At 43.5% G+C, this 20,804-nt stretch overlaps 1 protein-coding gene across 1 annotated transcript in view; it reads left to right on the top strand.

Annotated features, from left to right (window-relative positions):
- The window catches only part of LOC127003533 (high-affinity choline transporter 1-like), a 43,405-nt gene that overhangs the window by 6,658 nt on the left and 15,943 nt on the right, over window positions 1–20,804 (top strand). The window contains exon 3 of the mRNA XM_050870375.1: window positions 18,456–18,578. Within this exon, the coding sequence (XP_050726332.1) occupies window positions 18,456–18,578 (123 nt within the window). The remainder of the gene's footprint in view (window positions 1–18,455; window positions 18,579–20,804) is intronic.

The raw sequence follows: 20,804 nt of genomic DNA, 5'->3' as shown, positions 1-20,804 counted from the left end.
TTCATGTTTTTCTTCTGGTTTCTTCATTTGGTTTCTTTTTTTATATTATCATCTATTTTTCTTTTTAATTTGAGTGTTTGTGATTTTATTTTTATTTTTATTTTATTTTATTTGTCCTTCCTCTATTTCTGCTTCTTATATTCTGCTTCTCCTCCCCTTTTATTTTCCTTCATTTGCTTCTGTTTCTTTTAGTATTATCCTCCTCCTTCTCCTCCTCCTCCTCCTTCATTAATCCTTTTTCTCCTCCTGTTTCTTATCTTTTCCTTCTCCTTTTTCTCCCATTCCTCCTCCTCCTCCTCCTCCTCCTCCTCCTCCTAATATGTCCAGTTTCGCTGACGTTATATTTTGAAAGGAACTGGCTGGGTTATTTTTTCTTCCTCGCTCTATCGACTGAATGGCTTCCTCAACAAAAGACCGAGACAGGATTATTGTGTCTGAGAAGGGAATTACCCCCGAAACACACCCAAACACTCACACACACACACACACACACACACACACACACACACACACACACACACGCACACGCATATACACGCACACAGACATCTAGGGTATAGGACTCTCAGGTATTTATAAGTTCACTAATTGCTTCGAACTTGACACTTTCTACTTGACCGTGACCTTGAGAGCGGCGTGAGAGCTAAGAGGTAAATCGTCTTAGTCACTTTCTCTTTCCTCATCTTCCTTCCTTCCTTCGTTCGTTCGTTCCCTCCTCTTCTTTTTTTTTTTTTTTTGTCTTTTTTTGCACCTCCTCTTCGTCCTTGCGTGCACTTTCTTGCCTTTCATTCGCTCCTCCTCCTCCTCCTCCTCCTCCTCCTCCCTTTTTTTTATTTTCTCATATCTTTCCTCTTGTGCGTCTTGTCCTTCTCCTTCTCCAAACTCTTCCTCCTGCTCCTCCTCCTGCTCCTCCTCCTCCTCCTTTGCTTATTTTCTAATATCTTTCCTCTTGTGCGTCTTGTTCTTCTCCTTCCTTCTCCTCCTCTTCCTCCGCCTCGTTCATTTCCTTCACTCGCAATAATATCCCAAGGAAGCTGAGGCAGAAAAGAAGAAGAGAAATAAGAAAGACAAAAGAAGACCACGAATACAAAAATAGAAGAAAAGAATAAAGAAGAAAACCAAAACACGCAACGAAGACGGAAAATAAAGAAGACAATGAAAAAAAGAACCCAAAAGAAGAAGAAGAAGAAACAGAAGAAAGAAAGAAAGACATCCACGAGAAACATGACGGAAGGAAGGAGGGAGGGAAGGGAGGAAGGGATCGTGGGAGAAGACGAGGAAAAGAGAGAAAATAAAACAAAAAGAAAGAACGAAAAGACGAAGAAATAGACCCCCAAGAAACATGACGAAAGGAGGAAAGGAAGAAGGAAGGAAAAAGGCGAGGAAAGAGGAAAAAGATGAAGAAGGGATACCAGGTGAGACGCTAATTACCTGAGCTTCGTGGAGAAAGTTACAAGATTTCCACGCTAGAGGGCCTGATCCGCCTTGGTAGGTCTTTTCACACCCTGATGGTCGCTCCTACAGCACCTCCAAGTCTTCGGTGCCGCCCTCATCCTGGGAAGGCTTAGGAGGGATTGTCGGAAAGGAGGACAAAGGGATGAGGATGGGGGTAAATGTGAGACGAGGAGATAAGGTGTAGGGGAAAGATCGAGGGGAAAGGTGAGGGGTGATTATAGAAGGGAGGAAGGGAAATATGGTAAGGTATGAAGGGAATGAATGAGGGAAGGACAGGTAATGGTTGAGGAAAAGCAGGTGAAATGAAAGGAAAGTCTAGGAATAAATAGAAATGAGAGGAAATGAGAAAAAAAAGACCGAAAGAAAGTGTAGTAAGAAGATTATTATGGGGATGAAGGTAAGAAGGAGGAGGTAAGGACAGGTAATTCCAGGTAAAAACAGGTGTGATGATGGGAAAGTAATATAGGTGGGAAAAGGTGAGGGAAAGACTTAGAAGTGTGGCTAAGGGTCTTGACTCAGAAAATTCATATGTGCTTCCTTACTAGTGAGACTTTCTGTACAACAAAGTGAGGTCATTCGTTGTTGATTTATATCGTAAGGTGCTGGCTGTCATGTGGTTGAAGATTCCCTAAACTTAACCTTACCTAACCTAACAAAACCCGAAACTGTCACAAGAGGTCTTGACTCAGAAAATTCATATGTGCTTCCTTACTAGTGAGACTTTCTGTACAACAAAGTGAGGTCATTCGTTGTTGATTTATATCGTAAGGTGCTGGCTATCATGTGCTTGAAGATACCCTAAACTTAACCTTACCTAACCTAACAAAACCCGAAACTGTCACTAGAGGTCTTGACTCAGAAAATTCATATGTTCTTCCTTACTAGTGAGACTTTCTGTACAACAAAGTGAGGTCATTCGTTGTTGATTTATATCGTAAGGTGCTGGCTATCATGTGCTTGAAGATACCCTAAACTTAACCTAACCTAACCTAACAAAACCCGAAACTGTCACTAGAGGTCTTGACTCAGAAAATTCATATATGCTTCCTTACCAATAAGACTTTCTATACAACAAAGTGAGGTCATTCTTTGTTGATGTATACCATAAGGTGGTGGCTATCATGTGTCTGAGGATACCCTAAACCCTAGCCTAACAAAATCGCAAAAAGTTACCATACGTCTTGACTCAGAAAAATCATATATGCTTGAATGAGGAAAGAAAAAGAATGAGGAAAGGAAGGAAAAGGACAGTTATTCGTTAAGGAAAAGGAGGTTTGATGAATGGAAAGACTAATATACGAATGGAAAGGGGAAAGTAAGATGTAGGAAGGGGAAAGGAAAACGGGAAAAAATAGTAAGGAAAAAACAAATCAATAAGGAGGAGGAGGAGGAGGAGGAGGAGGAGGAGGAGGAGGAGGAGGTAATTGGGAAGGGATATGAAGGGAGTGAAGGGTTGTATTGAAGGGAAAATAAGAAGCTCTCCAATCTCCATAAGCCTTGAATGAGAGAGAAACCTTCAATATACCTGAGATTGATTAGACGGAGGTGTGTGTGTGTGTGTGTGTGTGTGTGTGTGTGTGTGTGTGTGTGTGTGTGTGTGTGTGTGTGTGTGTGTGTGTGTGTGTGTGTGTGTGTGTGTGTGTGTGTGTGTGTAAACTCATAACTATTCAAGAGAGAGAGAGAGAGAGAGTAACTGAGTAAGGGAGGTAGGAGAGATCAAGGAGAGAAGGATAGAGAAAGCGGAAAGTGGAGAGAAACAAGAGAAGAGAAGAGGAGGCAAATGAGAAGGGAAAGAAAGGGAAATAGAAGAGAAAAGGAAGAAAAGAAAAGGAGAAATTAGCAGGATAATAGGGAAGAGAAAAGGAGGCAGAGAAACGAAGAAAGTAGGAAAAAGGAAAAGCAAAAAAGGAAAGAAAATAACAGTAAAAAAAAAAGTAAGCAAGAAGAGAAAGAAAATAAAGGACAAAACAGGAAAGGAAAGGAAGATAAAACAGAGAGACACAGACACGAAAAAGAAAAAAGAAAAAAAAAACAATTAATAAAAGAAAAAACAATAAAGATGAAGAAGAAAAACAAGCAAAAAGAAAACAAAACAAGACAAAAAAACAAAGCAAAATAAGACAGTCAAGGAAAAAGAGAAGAAAACAAACAAAGGGAGGGAGAGGAGAGCAAGCAAGCACAAGGTAGGGAGATAAGCTGGTTAGCGGCGGGCAGCAAAGGAGAATGTGGGAGAGGAGGAGTAGGAGGTCAGACAGGGAATGGAGGGAAGGGAAGGGAAGGGAAGGGAAAGGGGATGGAAGAGAAAGTGAATATGGGATGAAGGAGTAAACAGTCAGGCAGGGAAGGAAAGGAAGGGTAAAGTGAGGGAAGAGAAGGCAGGAAGGGGAGGGAAGAGGATGAGATTGTGGGAGGGAAGAGAAGGGAAGGGAGAAGGAAGGTAGTTATGCAGGGGAAGGTAAAGGGCAGTCGGAAAAGGGAAGGGAAGGGAAGGAAGGGAAGGGGAGGGGACGGCAGTCAGACAAGGGAAGGGAGGAGGTCGGAAAAGGAAGGAAGGGAAGGGAAGGAAGAGAAGGGGAGGGGAGAGAAGTCAGACAAGGGAAGGGGTGGAGAGGGAAAGGAAAGGGAAGGGAAGGAAGAGAAGGAGAGGGGAGGGCAGTAAGACAAGGGAAGGGGAGGAGGGGGAAAAGGAAAGGGAAGGGAAGGGAAGGGATAAGAAGGAAGGCAGTTACGGACAAGGGAAGGGGTGGAGAGGGAAAGGAAAGGGAAGGGAGGGGGAGGGCAGTCAGACAAGGGAAGAGGAGGAGAGGGAAAAGGAAAGGGAAGGGAAGGAAGAGAAGGGAAGGGAAGGGAAGGTTAGGGAGCGAGCGTGATGTGGTTAAAGCGAGACCAAGCTGCTCTGCGGACGGCCAGGGTCAGTTAGTGTGGCTTGGATAAACAAGACAGCGGCGGGGCGGGCTGCTACACAGATCGAGGTCGTTTGCCCGCCTGCATATTCCCGAAGTCTCTGGGGGTATGTGGTCCCTTAGTGAAGACGTTCGGCTGTACCTTCGAGACTAACCACGGGGCGTTCTGGTAAATACTCTCATTGTGATTCGCACTCAAAATTATCTTACATTGCTCCAACCAAACCTAACCTAACCTAACCAGCCCTGTTCAAGAGTAAGCGCCACGTACCCTACCTAACCTAACCTAACCTAACCTAACCTAACCTAACCTATCCTGCCCTGTTCAAGAGTAAGCCCCACGTACCCTACCTAACCTAACCTAACCTAACCTAACCTAACGTATCCTGCCCTGTTCAAGAGTAGGAGCCACGTACCCTACCTAACCTAACCTAACCTAACCTAACCTAACCTAACCTATCCTGCCCTGTTCAAGAGTAGGCGCCACGTACCCGTACCTAACCTAACCTAACCTAACCTAACCTAACCTATCCTGCCCTGTTCAAGAGTAGGCGCCACGTACCCGTACCTAACCTAACCTAACCTAACCTAACCTATCCTGCCCTGTTCAAGAGTTGGCGCCACGTACCCGTACAGACTTCGGGAATATGCTGCCCATGCGCCTACACACAAACCCAAGTCACCCTCAAGTCACCGCTATATAGATCCCCTTCGGTTATTTCATTTCAGTCCAGGTCACGCCAGGTCATTCTAGGTCGTTCCAGGTCACTCAAGTCACTAAGTCCATTTAGATCCACTACGGTTATCTATCAGGTCATTCCAGGTCACTATAGGTTACTTCCAGGTCATTGTAGCTTACTTCAGGTCACTCCAGGTCACCCCAGGTAACTTCAGGTCCTCTTCAGGTCACTTTGGGGTCATGTTAGGTCATTCCAGGTCAATTCAGGTCATTCTAGGTCATTCTAGGTCACTTTTGGTCATTCCAGTTCACACAAGGTCATTCCAGGTCAATTCAGGTCATTCTAGGTCACTTTTGGTCATTCCAGTTCACACAAGGTCATTCCAGGTCAATTCAGGTTACCCTCGAGTCGCCTATGTTAGATTTATGGCGTCGCTCGCAAACAACATCTCACCTGGAAAATCGAAATGACGTCGCTAATTAATTAAACGCACAGGTTACTGCTCGACCTGGCCGCTGCTTGACGTCGATTTCACGGCCGTCCGCAGAGGGAGTGATGGTGGTGGTGCTGTTGACCTTAATAATACTGCCATTTCACTGTTCACTATATTATGATTTCAATGTATTCGCTGCCGCTCCATTCCCTTCCCTTCCTTCCCCTCTCCTTCAGTTCCTTCCCCTCTCCTTCACTTCCTTCCCCTCTCCTTCAGTTCCTTCCCCTCTCCTTCACTTCCTTCCCCTCTCCTTCACTTCCTTCCCCTCTCCTTCAATTCCTTCCCCTCTCCTTCACTTTCTTCCCCTCTCCTTCACTTCCTTCCCCTCTCCTTCCCTTTTTTCCCCTCTCCTTCACTTTCTTCCCCTCTCCTTCCCTTCCCTTCACTTCAATTCCTTCCCTCTCCTTCACTTCCTTCCCCTCTCCTTCACTTCCTTCCCCTCTCCTTCACTTCCTTCCCCTTCCCTTCCCTTCCCTTCCCTTCTCCTCCCTTCCCTTCCCTTCCCTTCGCTTCACTTCCTCCCCCTCTCCTTCCCTTCCCCTCTACTCCCCTTCCTTTCCCTGCCTGACTATTAGAACCATTTAACTTTATCATAACCATTTAGGAACATTTCACGGCTAACACGAATTCACTATCGAAAAATTACATTATATATATTCGTTCGTTGCATTACAGTTACTTAACTACACTATAACCATTTAGCAATACTCAACTGCTAACACTATTTCACTATATCAAAATCATTTCAATATACCCATCAATGCCCCTTCTTCCTTCTCCTCCTCCTCCTCCTCCTCCTCCTCCTTCCTCCCATTCCCTTCCTCTGACCTCTAGTAGATAAAAGGAATGTCAGCTTGTTTGCCCATGGATTAAAGGGGAATTGAGGGGGATGAAGGATGCTGGCTGATAATGGCTTTTGAAGTGATGGGATTAATTTTGGTGGTTGATTTATGGATGACTTGTGAGTGAGTTATGGGTGACCTTCCTCTTCCTCATCCTTCACCTCTCACCCCACACCCTTTTCACCTCACCCATACAGCACACCCATCACCCTATTTCTATTCAATCTTTCCCCCTTCACCCTTCTTCTCACCCTTACACCCTTTACTGCTCATTCTTTTTTTTACAGCAAAGGAGACAGTTCAAGGGCAAAAAAAAAAAAGGAAACAATGATGAAAAATAAAGCTTTCTCTCCTTCGTTTTCAGGGTGAGAGAGAGGTTAAGTAAGGGGAAGGTGAAGGGAGGGTGAGGAAAAAAGGTAAGGGAGAGAGAGGGAGAGTGAGGGAAGGGTAAGGGAGGTTAAGGGGAAGGGAGGTTAAGGGAATTCCGTCACTCTGCTTAGTCTCCTTCCTCTTAACTTCCCCTGACTCTCTCTCTCTCTCTCTCTCTCTCTCTCTCTCTCTCTCTCTCTCTCTCTCTCTCTCTCTCTCTCTCTCTCTCTCTCTCTCTCTCTCTCTCTCTCTCTCTCTCTCTCTCTCTCTCTCTCTCTCTCTCTCTCTCTCTCTCTCTCTCTCTCTCTCTCTCTCTCTCTCTCTCTCTCTCTCTCTCTCTCTCTCTCTCTCTCTCTCTCTCTCTCTCTCTCTCTCTCTCTCTCTCTCTCTCTCTCTCTCTCTCTCTCTCTCTCTCTCCTCTCTCTCTCTATCCTCTCTCTCTCTCTCTCCTCTCTCTCTCTCCTCTCTCTCTCCCTCTCCTCTCTCTCTCTCTCCACCTCTTCCTCCTCTCCTCCTACTCCTCTTCCCTCCCTTCTACCTACCTCCACCTCCCTCCCTTCCTTTCCCCTCCATAGGCTTTCCACTTTACTTCCACCTCCCTCCACCTCTCGACAGCCTACGTATGGACTGAATCTGTAATTTGGTTCAACCCGAGCGAGACCTTCCCTGTTTCATAACGGGGTGATGGGCGCCACTGCAGAGTTTATGACCCTTTACTAATTGAGGTCAACAGTCCCTCCTCTTCCCTCTTCCCCTTTCCGTTTATTGATCTCTTCCTCTTCCCATTTCCCTTATCTTCTCCTCTCTCTCTCTCTCTCTCTCTCCTCTCCTTCTTCCTGTATATCAAACCCACGACCAGTTTCCTACCTCTCGTGAACTACTACTACTACTACTACTACTACTACTACTACTGCCCTTACACATTCACGAATTCCACTTGCAGTCATCCTCTCAATTAATATTCCAATTCTCCTCCTCCTCCTCCTCCTCTCCAACACTATATCTCCTCCTCTTCCTCTTCCTCCTCCTCCTCCACCAACACCACCACCAACACTACACGTGGAACTAATTTTGCACTTGTGATGGCCAGATGCACTGAGATGAACGAACACACACACACACCTGCGCCCGGACAATTAGTAGCCAGCTAGAGGATGCTGAGGGCGGCAGAGGAAAGGGAGCGAGTCTTGTGCCAGCTAAGCCTCCGTGACCGGCCAATCAGAGTATATTGCCCCTCATTGCCCAGCGTCAAATGGCACCTCCAGCTACACTCTGCGCCGAATACCTCCTCCTCCTTCTCCTCCTCCTCCTCCTCCTTCTTCTTCTTCCTCCAGTATACTTGAGTTTGTGTGTTGCAATCTTGTGATGTTCCTCCTCCTACAACGCCTCCTCCTCCTCCTCCTCCTCCTCCTCCTCCTCCTATTCCTCCTCTTCCTCTTCCTCATCTTAATCCCTGTCTACAATAATGGCTCTTGTATAATGCAGTTAAACACGAAGTCCGTCATCTGCGCATACATGATTTAAAGGGAAAGAAGAAGAGGAGGAGGAGGAGGAGGAAGAGGAGGAGGAGGGAGAAGTTAAAAGATGAGGTGAGGTGGAGGTGACGGAAGACTGATGCAGGAGGAGGAGGAGGAGAAAGAGGAGGAGGAGGTTTAAAGATGTGATTTTGAGTGTGGTTCTCTTTTTCAAGTTTTTTTTATTTGTTTTCTTGTTTTTTTTCATATTTTCTTCACATACAAAAACTACTACTACTACTACTACTACTACTTCTACTGCTACTACTACTACTACTACTACTGCTACTACTATTACTTTCTATTTTTGTTTTTCTTCCCCAAAACACAAAAAATACTACTACTACTACTACCACTACTACTACTACTACTACTACTACTACTACTACTACTACTACTACTACTACTACTACTACTACCACTACCACTAAAACTACTGCAGCAGAAAGGTTCACACATAGTTTATTTTCTCCCCGTTGCATCACGCAATCAGAATTCATTTTCAATTATTTTTTCCGCCTCATTTAAAACATTGATGAGAGTGAGATTAATTAACTCACTCTCTCGCTTTTTCCCTCTATCTGTCTATCTATCTATTTATGTATCTATTTATCCGGCTTTCGTATTGCGTTTCCGATATTGCCGATATTAATACGAACGGAGGGCGAGGGGAGAGAAAAGAGAACGAGGAGGAGGAGGAGGAGGAGGAGGAGTAGTAAGAGGAAAATGAGGTTAAGTTGGGAAAGGTGGTCAAGGAAGGAATGTGAAAAAAAAATAATAATAAAGCTCATATTAAGAGGAGGAAAGGAAGTCGAGGAGGAAGAAGAAGAAGAAGAAGAGGAGGAGGAGGAGGAAGAGGAGGTGTTTCAATCATTCAGGGAACTCGACATCTGGTCAACCCGATTCTGTCCCTGACTTTTTCTTCTATTTTTACGTGTAATAATAATAATAATAATAATAATAATAATAATAATAATAATAATAATAATAATAATAATAATAATAATAATAATAATCGGTTTGTTAAGAGATAGCAGCTGTTAAACTGAAAATATACACGTTACAAATACAATATTGAAGTAAAATAAAAAGGGGAAAAGTACAACATGAAAGAGGTATCGGGGGTCTGTGGTAAACGCTGGGAAAGTTGTGATGAAAATGTTTAAGGCGAGGGGGGAGGAGGTGCGGTGGTGGAATGCAGTGCGCTTGTGCGGTAGTCTTCCGGGTGGTGGGTTAGTTGTTAAGCCCCAGGTCAACCCCCGGTCAGAAAGGGTCATGTCGCGGCTGATAGAAGGCGGGGTGCAGGTAGATGCGGTTTCGAGCGTCACTCAGTTTATGGGCTTAGCGTAGATCTTCTAATCTGCATCCAGCCGGCGAGACAAGAAGGGAAGAGGATGACAAGCGAGAGAGTAGGCGTGGGAACGTCTGTCGTCATGCACCTGGTCTGCACTGCCTTTATGTTGAGGGGAGTGCTGGCTGCCTCACCCATGCCTCCACCTGAGTGACGGGCCTTAACACTGCACTGCACATGAACCGACTTAACGCAGCCGGATGATGGTCAGGCTGGTGTACCTGGGAGGACCTGGGGGGTCGGCCGGATGGTATGGCCGCGGCGGCGTCACACTGGCCATTACCTCTTCAGTGTCTTAACGGCACCACAAACGCACTGCACTCACTGTCTGTCACCGCGATGAAGCTTGATGGCACAAAAGTATCTTACGGAGTTGGGATTTTGATGAAATGGGAGAGGGGGAAGTAGGGGAGGGGGGGAGGGGGCAGGCCAACAGGCTGGCCCCTGGCTGCTCCTTTCGGAGCGCCGCGGCCCACGTCTGACCTCGGTCAGATCTGGCCCAAGTGTGTGTGTGTGTGTGTGTGTGTGTGTGTGTGTGTGAGTGTTATTATTGGGTACAGACTGATATGTAATGAGGAAGAAGAAGAAGAAAAAACGAAAAAAAAGGAAAAAATTAGAAAAAGGAAGAAGGAAAATTGGAAAGAAAAGAAAAAATAGACCACGCAAAATCATTCTTACCTTCCCTTCTGCCTCTTCTTCCTCCTCCTCTACCTCCTCCTCTTCCTCTTCCACCTGCACGCCACCCATCACCTCCACACACCTAATCTCTCACTCTCACTCTCCACCCGACTCCACCTCTCACCTGCGTTCCTTCATCTCCCCTTATATCACACCTGGCCGGGGAACAAACTGTGCCGTGTCTCACTGGATTATACAAGGGCCAATATAGGAGGAGGAGGAGGAGGAGGAGGAGGAGGAAGGGAAGGAGGAGAACCACAAGAAGGAACAATGCAAAGGAAGACGAGGAGAAAACAAATGAAAAGATGAAATGTGATTGACAACGATGGATTTTGCAATGCCAATATCGAAGGAGGAGGAGGAGAAGGAAGAATGGAGGAAGGAAAACTGTAATAGAAGGAACAAGGGAAAGGAAAACAAAAAACAACCACAGAGGAAGAGGAAGAGGAGGAGGAGGAAGAAAAAACATAATATGAAACAATAAAGGATGACAAAGAGAAGAAAGAGCAAGAGAAATGAGACGCAGAGAGAAAGCAAAAAAGATGAATGGAAGCTTATGAAGGAAAAAAAGAAAAGGAGGAGGAGGAAGAAGAAGAAGAAGAAGAGGAGGTTAAATTTGCGCTAGTTATCATCTTGTTAGGCAACGCGTCCCCTCATGCACAAGTCTCGGTTTACCTGGACGAGCAAACTGTTCTTAATTAGTTTTCATCAGGCGAGGCTCGTGTATACCTGCCGGGGATACATAAAGGTAAATTAAGCCTTTTATCTAAACTTTTCATCCGGGCCCTCGTTGGAGTTCATTTTTTTGCCCCAGCAGCTAATTTTCAGTAACGATGCAATGTTCTTTTTTTGTCTAATGTAATGTTTGTTCTTAAGTTCAGAGTGAGTTCTTCTTTTCCGGTTTAAATGCTCTTTTGGAATACAGAATGCAATAGTTTTTTTTTTTTACCCCAGAAGCTAATTTTCAGCAACGATGTAATGTTCTTTTTAAGTCTATTGTAATGTTTGTTCTTAAGTTCAGAGTGTGGTGTTCTTAACCGGTTTAAATCCTCTGTTAGAATACAGAATGCAATAGTTTTTTTTTTTTTTTTACCCCAGAAGCTAATTTTCAGTAACGGAGCAGTTTTTTTTTTTTTTTTCTAATGTAGTCTTTGTTCTTAAGTTCAGAGTGAGTTCTTCTTTTCCGGTTTAAATCCTCTTTTGGAATACGGAATGCAATTAGTTAGCTTTCAAATCCCCCAACTTATTCATTTTTTTACATTTTCCTTCTAATTTCTGTATATGGGAAGTGTATATCGTGTTGGGTCTCTCTAAATACCATTCTCGTTTCTCTCCTCTATGTCTCTATTCTCTCTCTCATTTGTCTCTCATTTTTCTTATTTTCCTCTCTCCATTCCTCTAACTGAGTAACTGGCGGTGTCTTGGTCGAGGATGAGGGAGAGGGATAGAAGTTACGGTCAGTCCGGCGTCTCAAGTTAGGGGAACCACTCTCATTACAGTCACTCGAGCCGTCAGACTTCGAAAACTGGGTAACTGGATAACTGGCGGCGTCTTGGTCGAGGATGAGGGAGAAGGATGGAAGTTACGGTCAGTCCGGCGTCTCAAGTTAGGGGAACCACTCTCATTACAGTCACTCGAGCCGTCAGACTTCGAAAACTGGGTAACTGGATAACTGGCGGCGTCTTGGTCGAGGATGAGGGAGAAGGATGGAAGTTACGGTCAGTCTGGTGTCTCAAGTTAGGGGAACCACTCTCATTACAGTCACTCGAGCCGTCAGACTTCGATAACTGGATAACAAGGAGAAAAACAGTCATGAGAACGCGACAAATCTCCTTCGTGGCCTTGGGAAATTAGTTATTGTAAGAGCCGGGAGAATCTAAAACTACAAACCTCAAACTGAGAAGCCGAGGAAACGCAGATTTGTGGGGAGTTTTGACACGGAGGCGAAGTTGATAAGAACGCGACTAACCTCCTTTGTGACCTTGGGAAATAGGTGTTGTGATAGCCGGAAGGATCTAAAACTACAAATCTTAAACTGAGAAGCCGAGGAAACCCAGACTTGTGGGCCCGAGTTAACACGGAGGCGAAGTTCTGGGAAGGTTTTACACTCGCGGTGGGAATCTTAAAGCCGAGTGAACCTTGCCGGGGGACGGAAGCGTGACCCGGAAATAATGATCCTCGGAAAGCTTTATAACCATTTCAGAAAATGTTTAAGGAAGCTGAAAGATACGAGCGAGAGCGGGTGCGACTGAGATAGATAGATAGATAGATAGATAGATACATAGATAGATAAATACATACATACATACATACATACATACAGAGAGAGAGAGAGAGAGAGACTTGAATCAAGTTATAACGATGTCGAGTATTAGTTCTCTCTCTCTCTCTCTCTCTCTCTCTCTCTCTCTCTCTCTCTCTCTCTCTCTCTCTCTCTCTCTCTCTCTCTCTCTCTCTCTCTCTCTCTCTCCTTCTTCTTCTTCTTCTTCTTCTTCGTGCCCTTGATTGTCTTATTTTGTCTCTCATTTTCTTTATTTTTTTATAGTTTTAATTTCTTTCTAATTTCTTTCCTAGTTTTCTTAATTTCCTTTCCTTTCCTTTCTCTTTTTCCTATTTTCTCCATTCATTCATTCATTTTTCTCTTTATCTATTCATTTTCTCATTCGTCTCTCATTTTCCTCATTTTCATCTCTGCAATTCCTCTTCACCTTTTCCTTTAAATCTCACATTCCTTTCTCCTTCTCTTCATCTCTCTTCCTTCTTTTATTCTTTTCTTACTTTTTCCTCCTATTCGTATCCTTTTTTGCTCTCCCATTGCTGGTAGTGTAGGAGGAGAAGGAGGTCGAGGAGGAGGAGGAGGAGGAGGAGGAGGAGGAGAAGAGGTGATTTGAATTATGATGAGGGAAAGAGGCTGGGGAGGAAGAGGAAGAAAGGAATGTGGGAGAGGAGAGGTAGAATGCTTTTTGGAGGAGGAGGATAAGGAGGGGGAGGAGGAGGAGGAGGAGGAGGAGAGAAAATTGAAAAAAGAAACCTTGTATATATTGTTGAGATAGGGGAAGGAGATGGTGGAAAATATGTATGTATGTATGTATGTATGTATGTATGTATGTATGTATGTATAAGGTGAGCAAGAAAAGGAGAACAACTGGCTGAAAGGAAAGAAGAATCGACCCACGAACACATGCACCAGCGTTCCATACCCAAATACACTAAAAAATACGAGAGAGAGAGAGAGAGAGAGAGAGAGAGAGAGAGAGAGACTTACGAAACCTTTCTTAAATCTTTGTAAAACTCTTTCGAAGTCTCATTAACTGATTGGACATACGACAGACAGACAGACAGACAGATAGATAGATAGACAGATTGAGAGAGAAAGAGAAAAGACACGAGCCATACGCGTAACAGATCCAGATGCAGAGAAAGTTCATGAGATCCTTCCCTGGGAGCTCAAGTGATCGGATTTCTGGGAATTTCTTCGCCACCTGAGAAAAACCGCCCATCCTCTCCTGAGCCGAAGAGAAGGAGGAAGAAGAAGGATGCTGAGATCTGCCTCCTCCTCCTCCTTCTTTTCGTGCTCCTCCTCCTGCTCCTTCTCCTTCTCTTCCTGCTCCTCCTCGTACTCCTGCTCCTTCTCGTCATCTTCTCCTCCTCCTCCTTCAGTGACGTAAGGATATCGACACACAAGATCCTGTTTCCCTTCGCGACTTTGTTTTCGGAGCGCTGCGTCTCTCGAAATTGTCGCTGGATTTCCTTTTCTTTTTTTAAACTGTCTAGTCGCTGTTGCCTTTGACGTGGAAGAGTTATCTGCGTGATGCCGGGAAGTGTATTATCTGTAGTTATTTATAGTAGTTTTGTTTTTATATATAGGTTATGGGTACAGTTAGGAGACATGCTTTAACGCCCACAGTAGATGTTAGTAAAACCACCGGCACATACCTTTTATCTCCGCGACAGGTACACATTAATTACACACCTTACTCACCTGGCTGACTCATTTTACTCGACTCACGGACTAGAGTGACCTGTATCGTGTGACTTTGTACCCTTTTGTGAATAAACTTGCACGTGTGTTTGTAGGGGGGGGGGGTGGAGGGGGCACAAAAAAACTGCAGGATTATCATACAAGAGTGACCTGTTTTGTGTGATATGTTTTGTACCTTGCTATCAATAAAACTCGCACGTGTCTTGAGTGTGTGTTTGTGTGTGTGTGTGTGTGTGTGTGTGTGTGTGTGTGTGTGTGTGTGTGTGTGTGTCTCAGTTTTTTACCATAAACTGAAAAAGAATACAGACAGGATCACATGCCCCCTACCTTTAAAATGCCTTTCCCCTTTCAGACGCTCCATATCCCCAAAAAAAGTTAGGTGTTGTCGAAGGAATAAAGAAACGGAGAAGGAAAATATCACACACACCTTCTGCTCCACTTTCTGTTCTCGTTGATCGGTGTTGGTGGTGTTGGTGTTCTTCTTGTTCTTACTTTGTTCTTATTGTTGTTTTTTTGTAGTTCTTGTTCCTTTTGTTATCGACCTCTTATCTCCACTACGCAGTTCGATGGAGAAGGGAAGGTGGCATGTTCTTTTTATTTTTTTTTATTTACAACAAAGGAGACAGCTCAAGGGCACACAAAAAAAGAAACAATAATAAAAAAGCCCGCTACTTGCTGCTCCTAAAAAGAATCCAAAGAGGTGGCCGAAAGAGAGGTCAGTTGAAGGTTATCTCCACCTCTTAAGACCTGACAGCCCCCAAAAAAGGTCACTTGCTGTCATAGAGGATAATGAAAGGATAACAACCCCCTTATCCTTTAAAGAAGTAAAAAAAAAAAAAAGGGTTAGATGCTGTCAGAGAGGTTAAAGAAAGAACCAAAAAGGGATAACACAAGCCCATTACCTTCAAAGACAAAAAAATGGGTTAGGTTCTACAATAGGGGATAAAGAAGGGATTACACACCATTACTTTTAAAAAACCCAACCCTTTCAAACGCTCCACCCTAAAAAAAAAGGGATTACGTGCTGTCAAAGAGGATAAGAAAAGGATAACAAGCCACTTTTCCTTCTAAGTCACTAAAAAAAAAGGGTTAGATGCTATTAGGATAAAGGAAGAATCACACGCCCCCTTCTTCCCCCTCTTCGGCGCGCCACCCCAAAACTTTCCTCCTTCCCCGCACTAAACAGGGAATCCAGGCTCGTGCTCAACCCCCCCCCCCCCCCCGCCGCCCCCTCCGCCCCCTCCCCAGCTAAGCCAAGGGTGTAGAGAGGAGGTTTGCGGGTTGGTGAAGCAGGAGAATGTGTGTATAAATTTTGAGGGTCTAGGAAGGCTGCGAAGAATAAGCGATGGTTTGGGGGATTCCTCACTAGATATTTTTTTGGGGGTGGGTAGGTGGGCGGGGGGGTCTTATAAATATCTTGGTGAAATATTAAAAATTCCACCTCCTATGCTATCTATATTAACGCTACTATTACCACCACTAATAATAATAATAATAATAATAATAATAATAATAATAATAATAATAATACCCCGCCTACACCTCCTTCCTTCCTTCTTTCCTTCTTTTTTTCTTCCTTCTTTCCTTTCCTTCTTTCCTTCCTTCAAACTTGTCTTCCTTCCTCCCTTCCCACTTTCATTTCTTCCTTCTATCCTCCCTTTCTTCCTTCTTTCCTTCTTTCTTTCCTTCTTTTCTTCCTTATCTTCTTTCCTTTCCTTCTTTCCTTCCTTCAAACTTGTCTTCCTTCCTCCCTTCCCACTTTCATTTCTTCCTTCTATCCTCCCTTTCTTCCTTCTTTCCTTCTTTCTTTCCTTCTTTTCTTCCTTATCTTCTTTCCTTTCCTTCTTTCCTTCCTTCAAACTTGTCTTCCTTCCTCCCTTCCAACTTTAATTTCTTACTTCAATCCTCCTTTCTTCCTTCTTTCCTTCTTTCTTTCCTTCTTTTCTTCCTTTTCTTCCTTCTTTCCTTCTTTCTTTCCTTCTTTTCTTCCTTATCTTCTTTCCTTTCCTTCTTTCCTTCCTCCCTTCCCACCTTCTTTTCTTCCGTCTATCCTTCTTTACCTCTTCCTTCCTTCCTTCCCTCCTTCCTTCCTTCCTTCCTTCAAGAATGCTGGAATCTGTCTGGCTGATCGTGTGGAAGACTCTTGAAAACTAACACAAGTTTCCTCAACAACATATCCCACACCACACCTCCACTTCCTCCTCCTACTCTTATGAACCACTGAAGAGGAGGAGGAGGAAGAGGAGGAATAGGAGGAGGAGGAGGAGGAGGAGTGAGTCTTTCCTCTTCCTGTATGTGTGGGAAGGGAACAAAAAATAAGAAAATCTCTGTCCTTACGAAACCGCAGCATCCCTATCTGACCTTTCCTCCCACTCTCTTTCATCTCCTTCCTCACCTATATTAATTTCCTCCATGTCTCTCTCTCTCTTTTCCATCTCTCTCTTCGCTTCCTCTTCCTCTATGTTTCCCTCCTTCTCCTACTCCTTCTCTTCCTCTCTCTTCCATTTCCTTCTTCACCTATATTAACTTCTTCCATCTTTCTCTTTTCCACTCCTCTTCACTCCCTCTTCCCACTCCCCCCTCACTCCAATTCCCCCTACTCCTCTCTCACTCACTCACTCACTCACTCACTCAGTTTCACAAAGGGAGTAGAAAGATAGAAGATATTTTGCATCATCTAACTGTCACTCCCTCTCTCACTCCCTCCCTTCTCACTCCCGTTTCCCAGCCACACAAAGGAAGTAGATTGAAGGGCTCGTTTGCACGGTTTCCCATCAGCCTCAACACGGTTCTAAGGCCCCTTGTATGTCAGGTCGAGTCCCCCACTACATCGACTCTCCACGCCTCCAGCCTACTTCGAGTCCCCTTTGGTATGCTTTCTGCTGAAGAACTCGAGTTGAAGTACATGTTACCTTTCTCCTTTGCTTACTCTCCTGAAGGGGTTTGTGTTTGTTTGTGTGTTAGTCTGTGTGTTTGTTTTGAAGTTTGTGGTTGAGTACTTCTTCTTCTACCTCCTCTCATCCTTTTCCCTTCGTCATTCTTCCTCATCTTTTCTCCTCTTTCTCATACGCTCAAAGGAAAGTAGAAGGCAGGGAAGGAGAAAGGGAAAGCAGATTTGGGAAGGAAAGTCATGTAGTAATTGTTAAGAAAAGGTGAACGCCAGGTAACAGAATCTCAGGTGACGATCAGAGGGTATTTGTTTTTACTGATAAACCAAAATAATACGTGTTTGTTTTATTACTTTTATTAACGTGGAAAAAGTTGCTGGTTTCGTTCATGTTTGTTTCTAAAGGAAGGAAAAATTAGTGTCAGGAAGACGGAAGAGGATGATAAAGGTGAGAGAGAGGAAGGGAGGGAGATGGAGGAAGGAAAGGGAGGAAAGGGAGGGAAGGGTTAAATGCTGAAACAAAGGACTGGTTGATGAGGAAGGCGAGATTGAAGAAAGGAAGACAGACAGAGAGAGAGAGAGAGAGGGAGAGGGAAAGAAAAGGATGTATCTAGCAGAATAATATGATGGAATTGTTTGGTGAGAAGATAATATTGCACACAACACCATCGTTAGCACCCGTGTAAGCTTCACCATCACCACCACCACCACCACCACGACCTTTTCTTACCCATACTTTCATCACCACCGCTATCATCTTTCCTCGCTCCTATCTTCACCACTATCACCATCATCACCACCACCACTATCAATTCTTATCTTTTTTTTCATTATATTTTGTTCTTATTCTTGTTTTTTGTTGTTGTTGTTTTTTATTCCTTCCATTTTTCTTTCGTCATCACCACCACCAATATCACCACCATTTCATCACCACTCTTTCATTATACATTCCTACCTTACCATTCTCATCTGCGTCATCATCACCACCACCACCACCAATATCACCACCATTTCATCACCACGCTTGCCTTCATTACCACTTCCTCTCTTTCTCATCTCCTCACCAACACCACCATAATCACCAACACCAACACCATCTCTCATTAACCACCATATCCACCACCGTAACCTTTCTCTCAACACCATCACCACCACCTCTTATTTACCGTCATATCCACCATCATCACCACCAACAACACCACTTCCATCACACTTTCTCATTTCGCAGCTGCCATAGTTTGCGTTCACTTTTCTTTTATCTCTAATTCGGTTCCTTTTCATTTGGTCTCATCCCTCCGCAGTGGGTCGCCTTCCTGGGTCTGGGTGCCGTCAGCGCTGCCGTGATGTCCTCGGCTGACTCCTCGGTGCTCTCCGCCTCGTCCATGTTCGCCAATAACATCTACAAGAACGTGTTCCGACGAAATGTGAGTATTTGTGTTGATGTGATCTTTTGTGTGTGTGGGAGTGGGCACTTCAGGTCACTTCAGGGCACTCCAGGTCACTTCACGTCACTCCAGGTCGTTCCAAGGCACTCCAGGTCACTCCAGGTTACTCCAGGTCACTTCAGGTCATTTTAGGTCACTTCAGATCACTTCAGGTTATTCCAGGTCACTACAGGTCACTTTAGGTCACATCAGATCACTTCAGGTTATTCCAGGTCACTTCAGGTCTCCCCGGGTCACTTTAGATCACTCCAGGTCACTTCAGGTCCCTTTAGGTCACTTCACGTCATTCCAGATCACTCCAGGTAATTTCAGGTCACTTCACATCACTTCAGGTCACTCCAGGTAATTTCAGGTCAATTCAGGTCACTTCAGATCAATTCAGGTCACTTCAGGAGGAGCGGTAAGTGGGTGGTGTTATTTTCCTTGTGTTTTTGGGTGCCTTTCCTCTCACCCTTTCTCTCCCTTCCTTTGCTCCCTTCCCTTATTTCCTCCTTTTGTTGGTTTCTCTCTCTCTCTCTCTCTCTCTCTCTCTCTCTCTCTCTCTCTCTCTCTCTCTCTCTCTCTCTCTCTCTCTCTCTCTCTCTCTCTCTCTCTCTCTCTCTCTCTCTCTCTCTCTCTCTCTCTCTCTCTCTCTCTCTCTCTCTCTCTCTCTCTCTCTCTCTCTCTCTCTCTCTCTCTCTCTCTCTCTCTCTCTCTCTCTCTCTCTCTCTCTCCCCTCATTCTCCTTTTATTTCAGTTTCTCCATTTCTGTCTCTTTCATCATCGTTCTCTCTCTCTCATTCTCTTTTCATTTATTTTGCTCTTTCTTTCTATTTATCTATCTATTTACCCATATGTGTCTCTTCCCCTCACCTTTTACTTCAGTTTCTCCATTCCTATCGCTTTTATCAACCCTCTTTTGGTTCTCTTGCGAGTTATCTCATTCTTTATTTATATAACTTTATCTTCCTCTATTTCTTTATCTAGTTGTATATTCCTCTCCTTGTGCCCTGTCTATCCATCTTTATCCATCTCTCTCCCTCTCCTTCTGTTTATCTTTCTGTCTATTCCTTCATCACTTTATCTATGTCTCTCTCTATCTATCTATCTATCTATTTATCGCTCTATCTATCTGTCTTTCCCTCATTTACCCTTATTTATCTATCTATATGTCTGTATTTATCCATCTCTGTCTCTCTCCCCTCGTTTTGCTCACAACCTATCTTTATCTATCTCTGCTTATCTATCTATTCTTCTCTTTCCCTTCATTTTCCCCTCTTCTTTCCCCTCACACTTCGCCCTCAACCCTTGTATCATCATTTCTCTTTGCTTCCCTCATTTATCTCCTCCTCCTCCTCCTCCTCCTCTTCGTGGTTCCTCGTTTCCTCTTTCTTTCTCTTTCATGATTTTACTCTTTTTTTCTCTTTTTCTTCTCTTTTCATAAATTTTCACTTCGGTTCCTTTTCAATTAGTCTCTCGTGGTTTTCTTTTTTTTTATGTTTGCTTGTTTGTTTTAGATCAGTCGTTTTTTTCTTCTCTTTTTCTTTTCTTCTTTTTCCTTTTCATGATTTGGTTTTGATTGATAATTTTTCTTTAGGGTTTTTTTTTTGTGAATTTGAATTGGAGAATGATAAAGAAAAAAAAAGAGAGAGAGAGAGAGAGAGAGAGAGAGAGAGAGAGAGAAAAAAAATAATAATAACCAATGAATAAGATGAAATAATAAAACAGTATCGCCATTGAAAGGAAGACGAAAGAAAAGCCTAATGATCTATTTTTTCCTCTTTTTTTTCTTTTCCTTTTTTTCCTTATCTCAGCTAACTCTTTCAGTCCTTAATACCCTCCAATTGCTTGCCACGTAGCTTTCTTTCCTTCCCTTATACTTTTTTTTTCTTCATTTCTTTCCTTCTTTCTTTCTTTTTTTCTCTTTTTTTCTTTCCTTTTCTCCTTATTTCTTTCTTTTTCTCTTTTTCTTCTCTTTCCTTATTTTTTTCTTTTCCTTTTTTCTTTTTTTTCTTTCCTTCTTTCTTTATTTCTTCCTTTCTTCTTTCTTTTTTTTCTTTATTTCTTTATCCTCCACATTTCATTAATCTATTTAGTTTTATCTGTTACAAGTATTATTTTATCACTATTTTTTTTATCTGAAGCAGTTTTTATTATTATTTTTTTGTATTATCATTATCATTATCATTATCATCGTTATCATTTTACATTGATAGACATTCCCTT

This window comes from Eriocheir sinensis, chromosome 25 (genome assembly GCF_024679095.1).
Source record: "Eriocheir sinensis breed Jianghai 21 chromosome 25, ASM2467909v1, whole genome shotgun sequence".
NCBI lineage: Eukaryota > Metazoa > Arthropoda > Malacostraca > Decapoda > Varunidae > Eriocheir > Eriocheir sinensis.
Note: the sequence above shows the minus strand (reverse complement) of the source record. Positions and strands in the feature narration are given on the sequence as shown.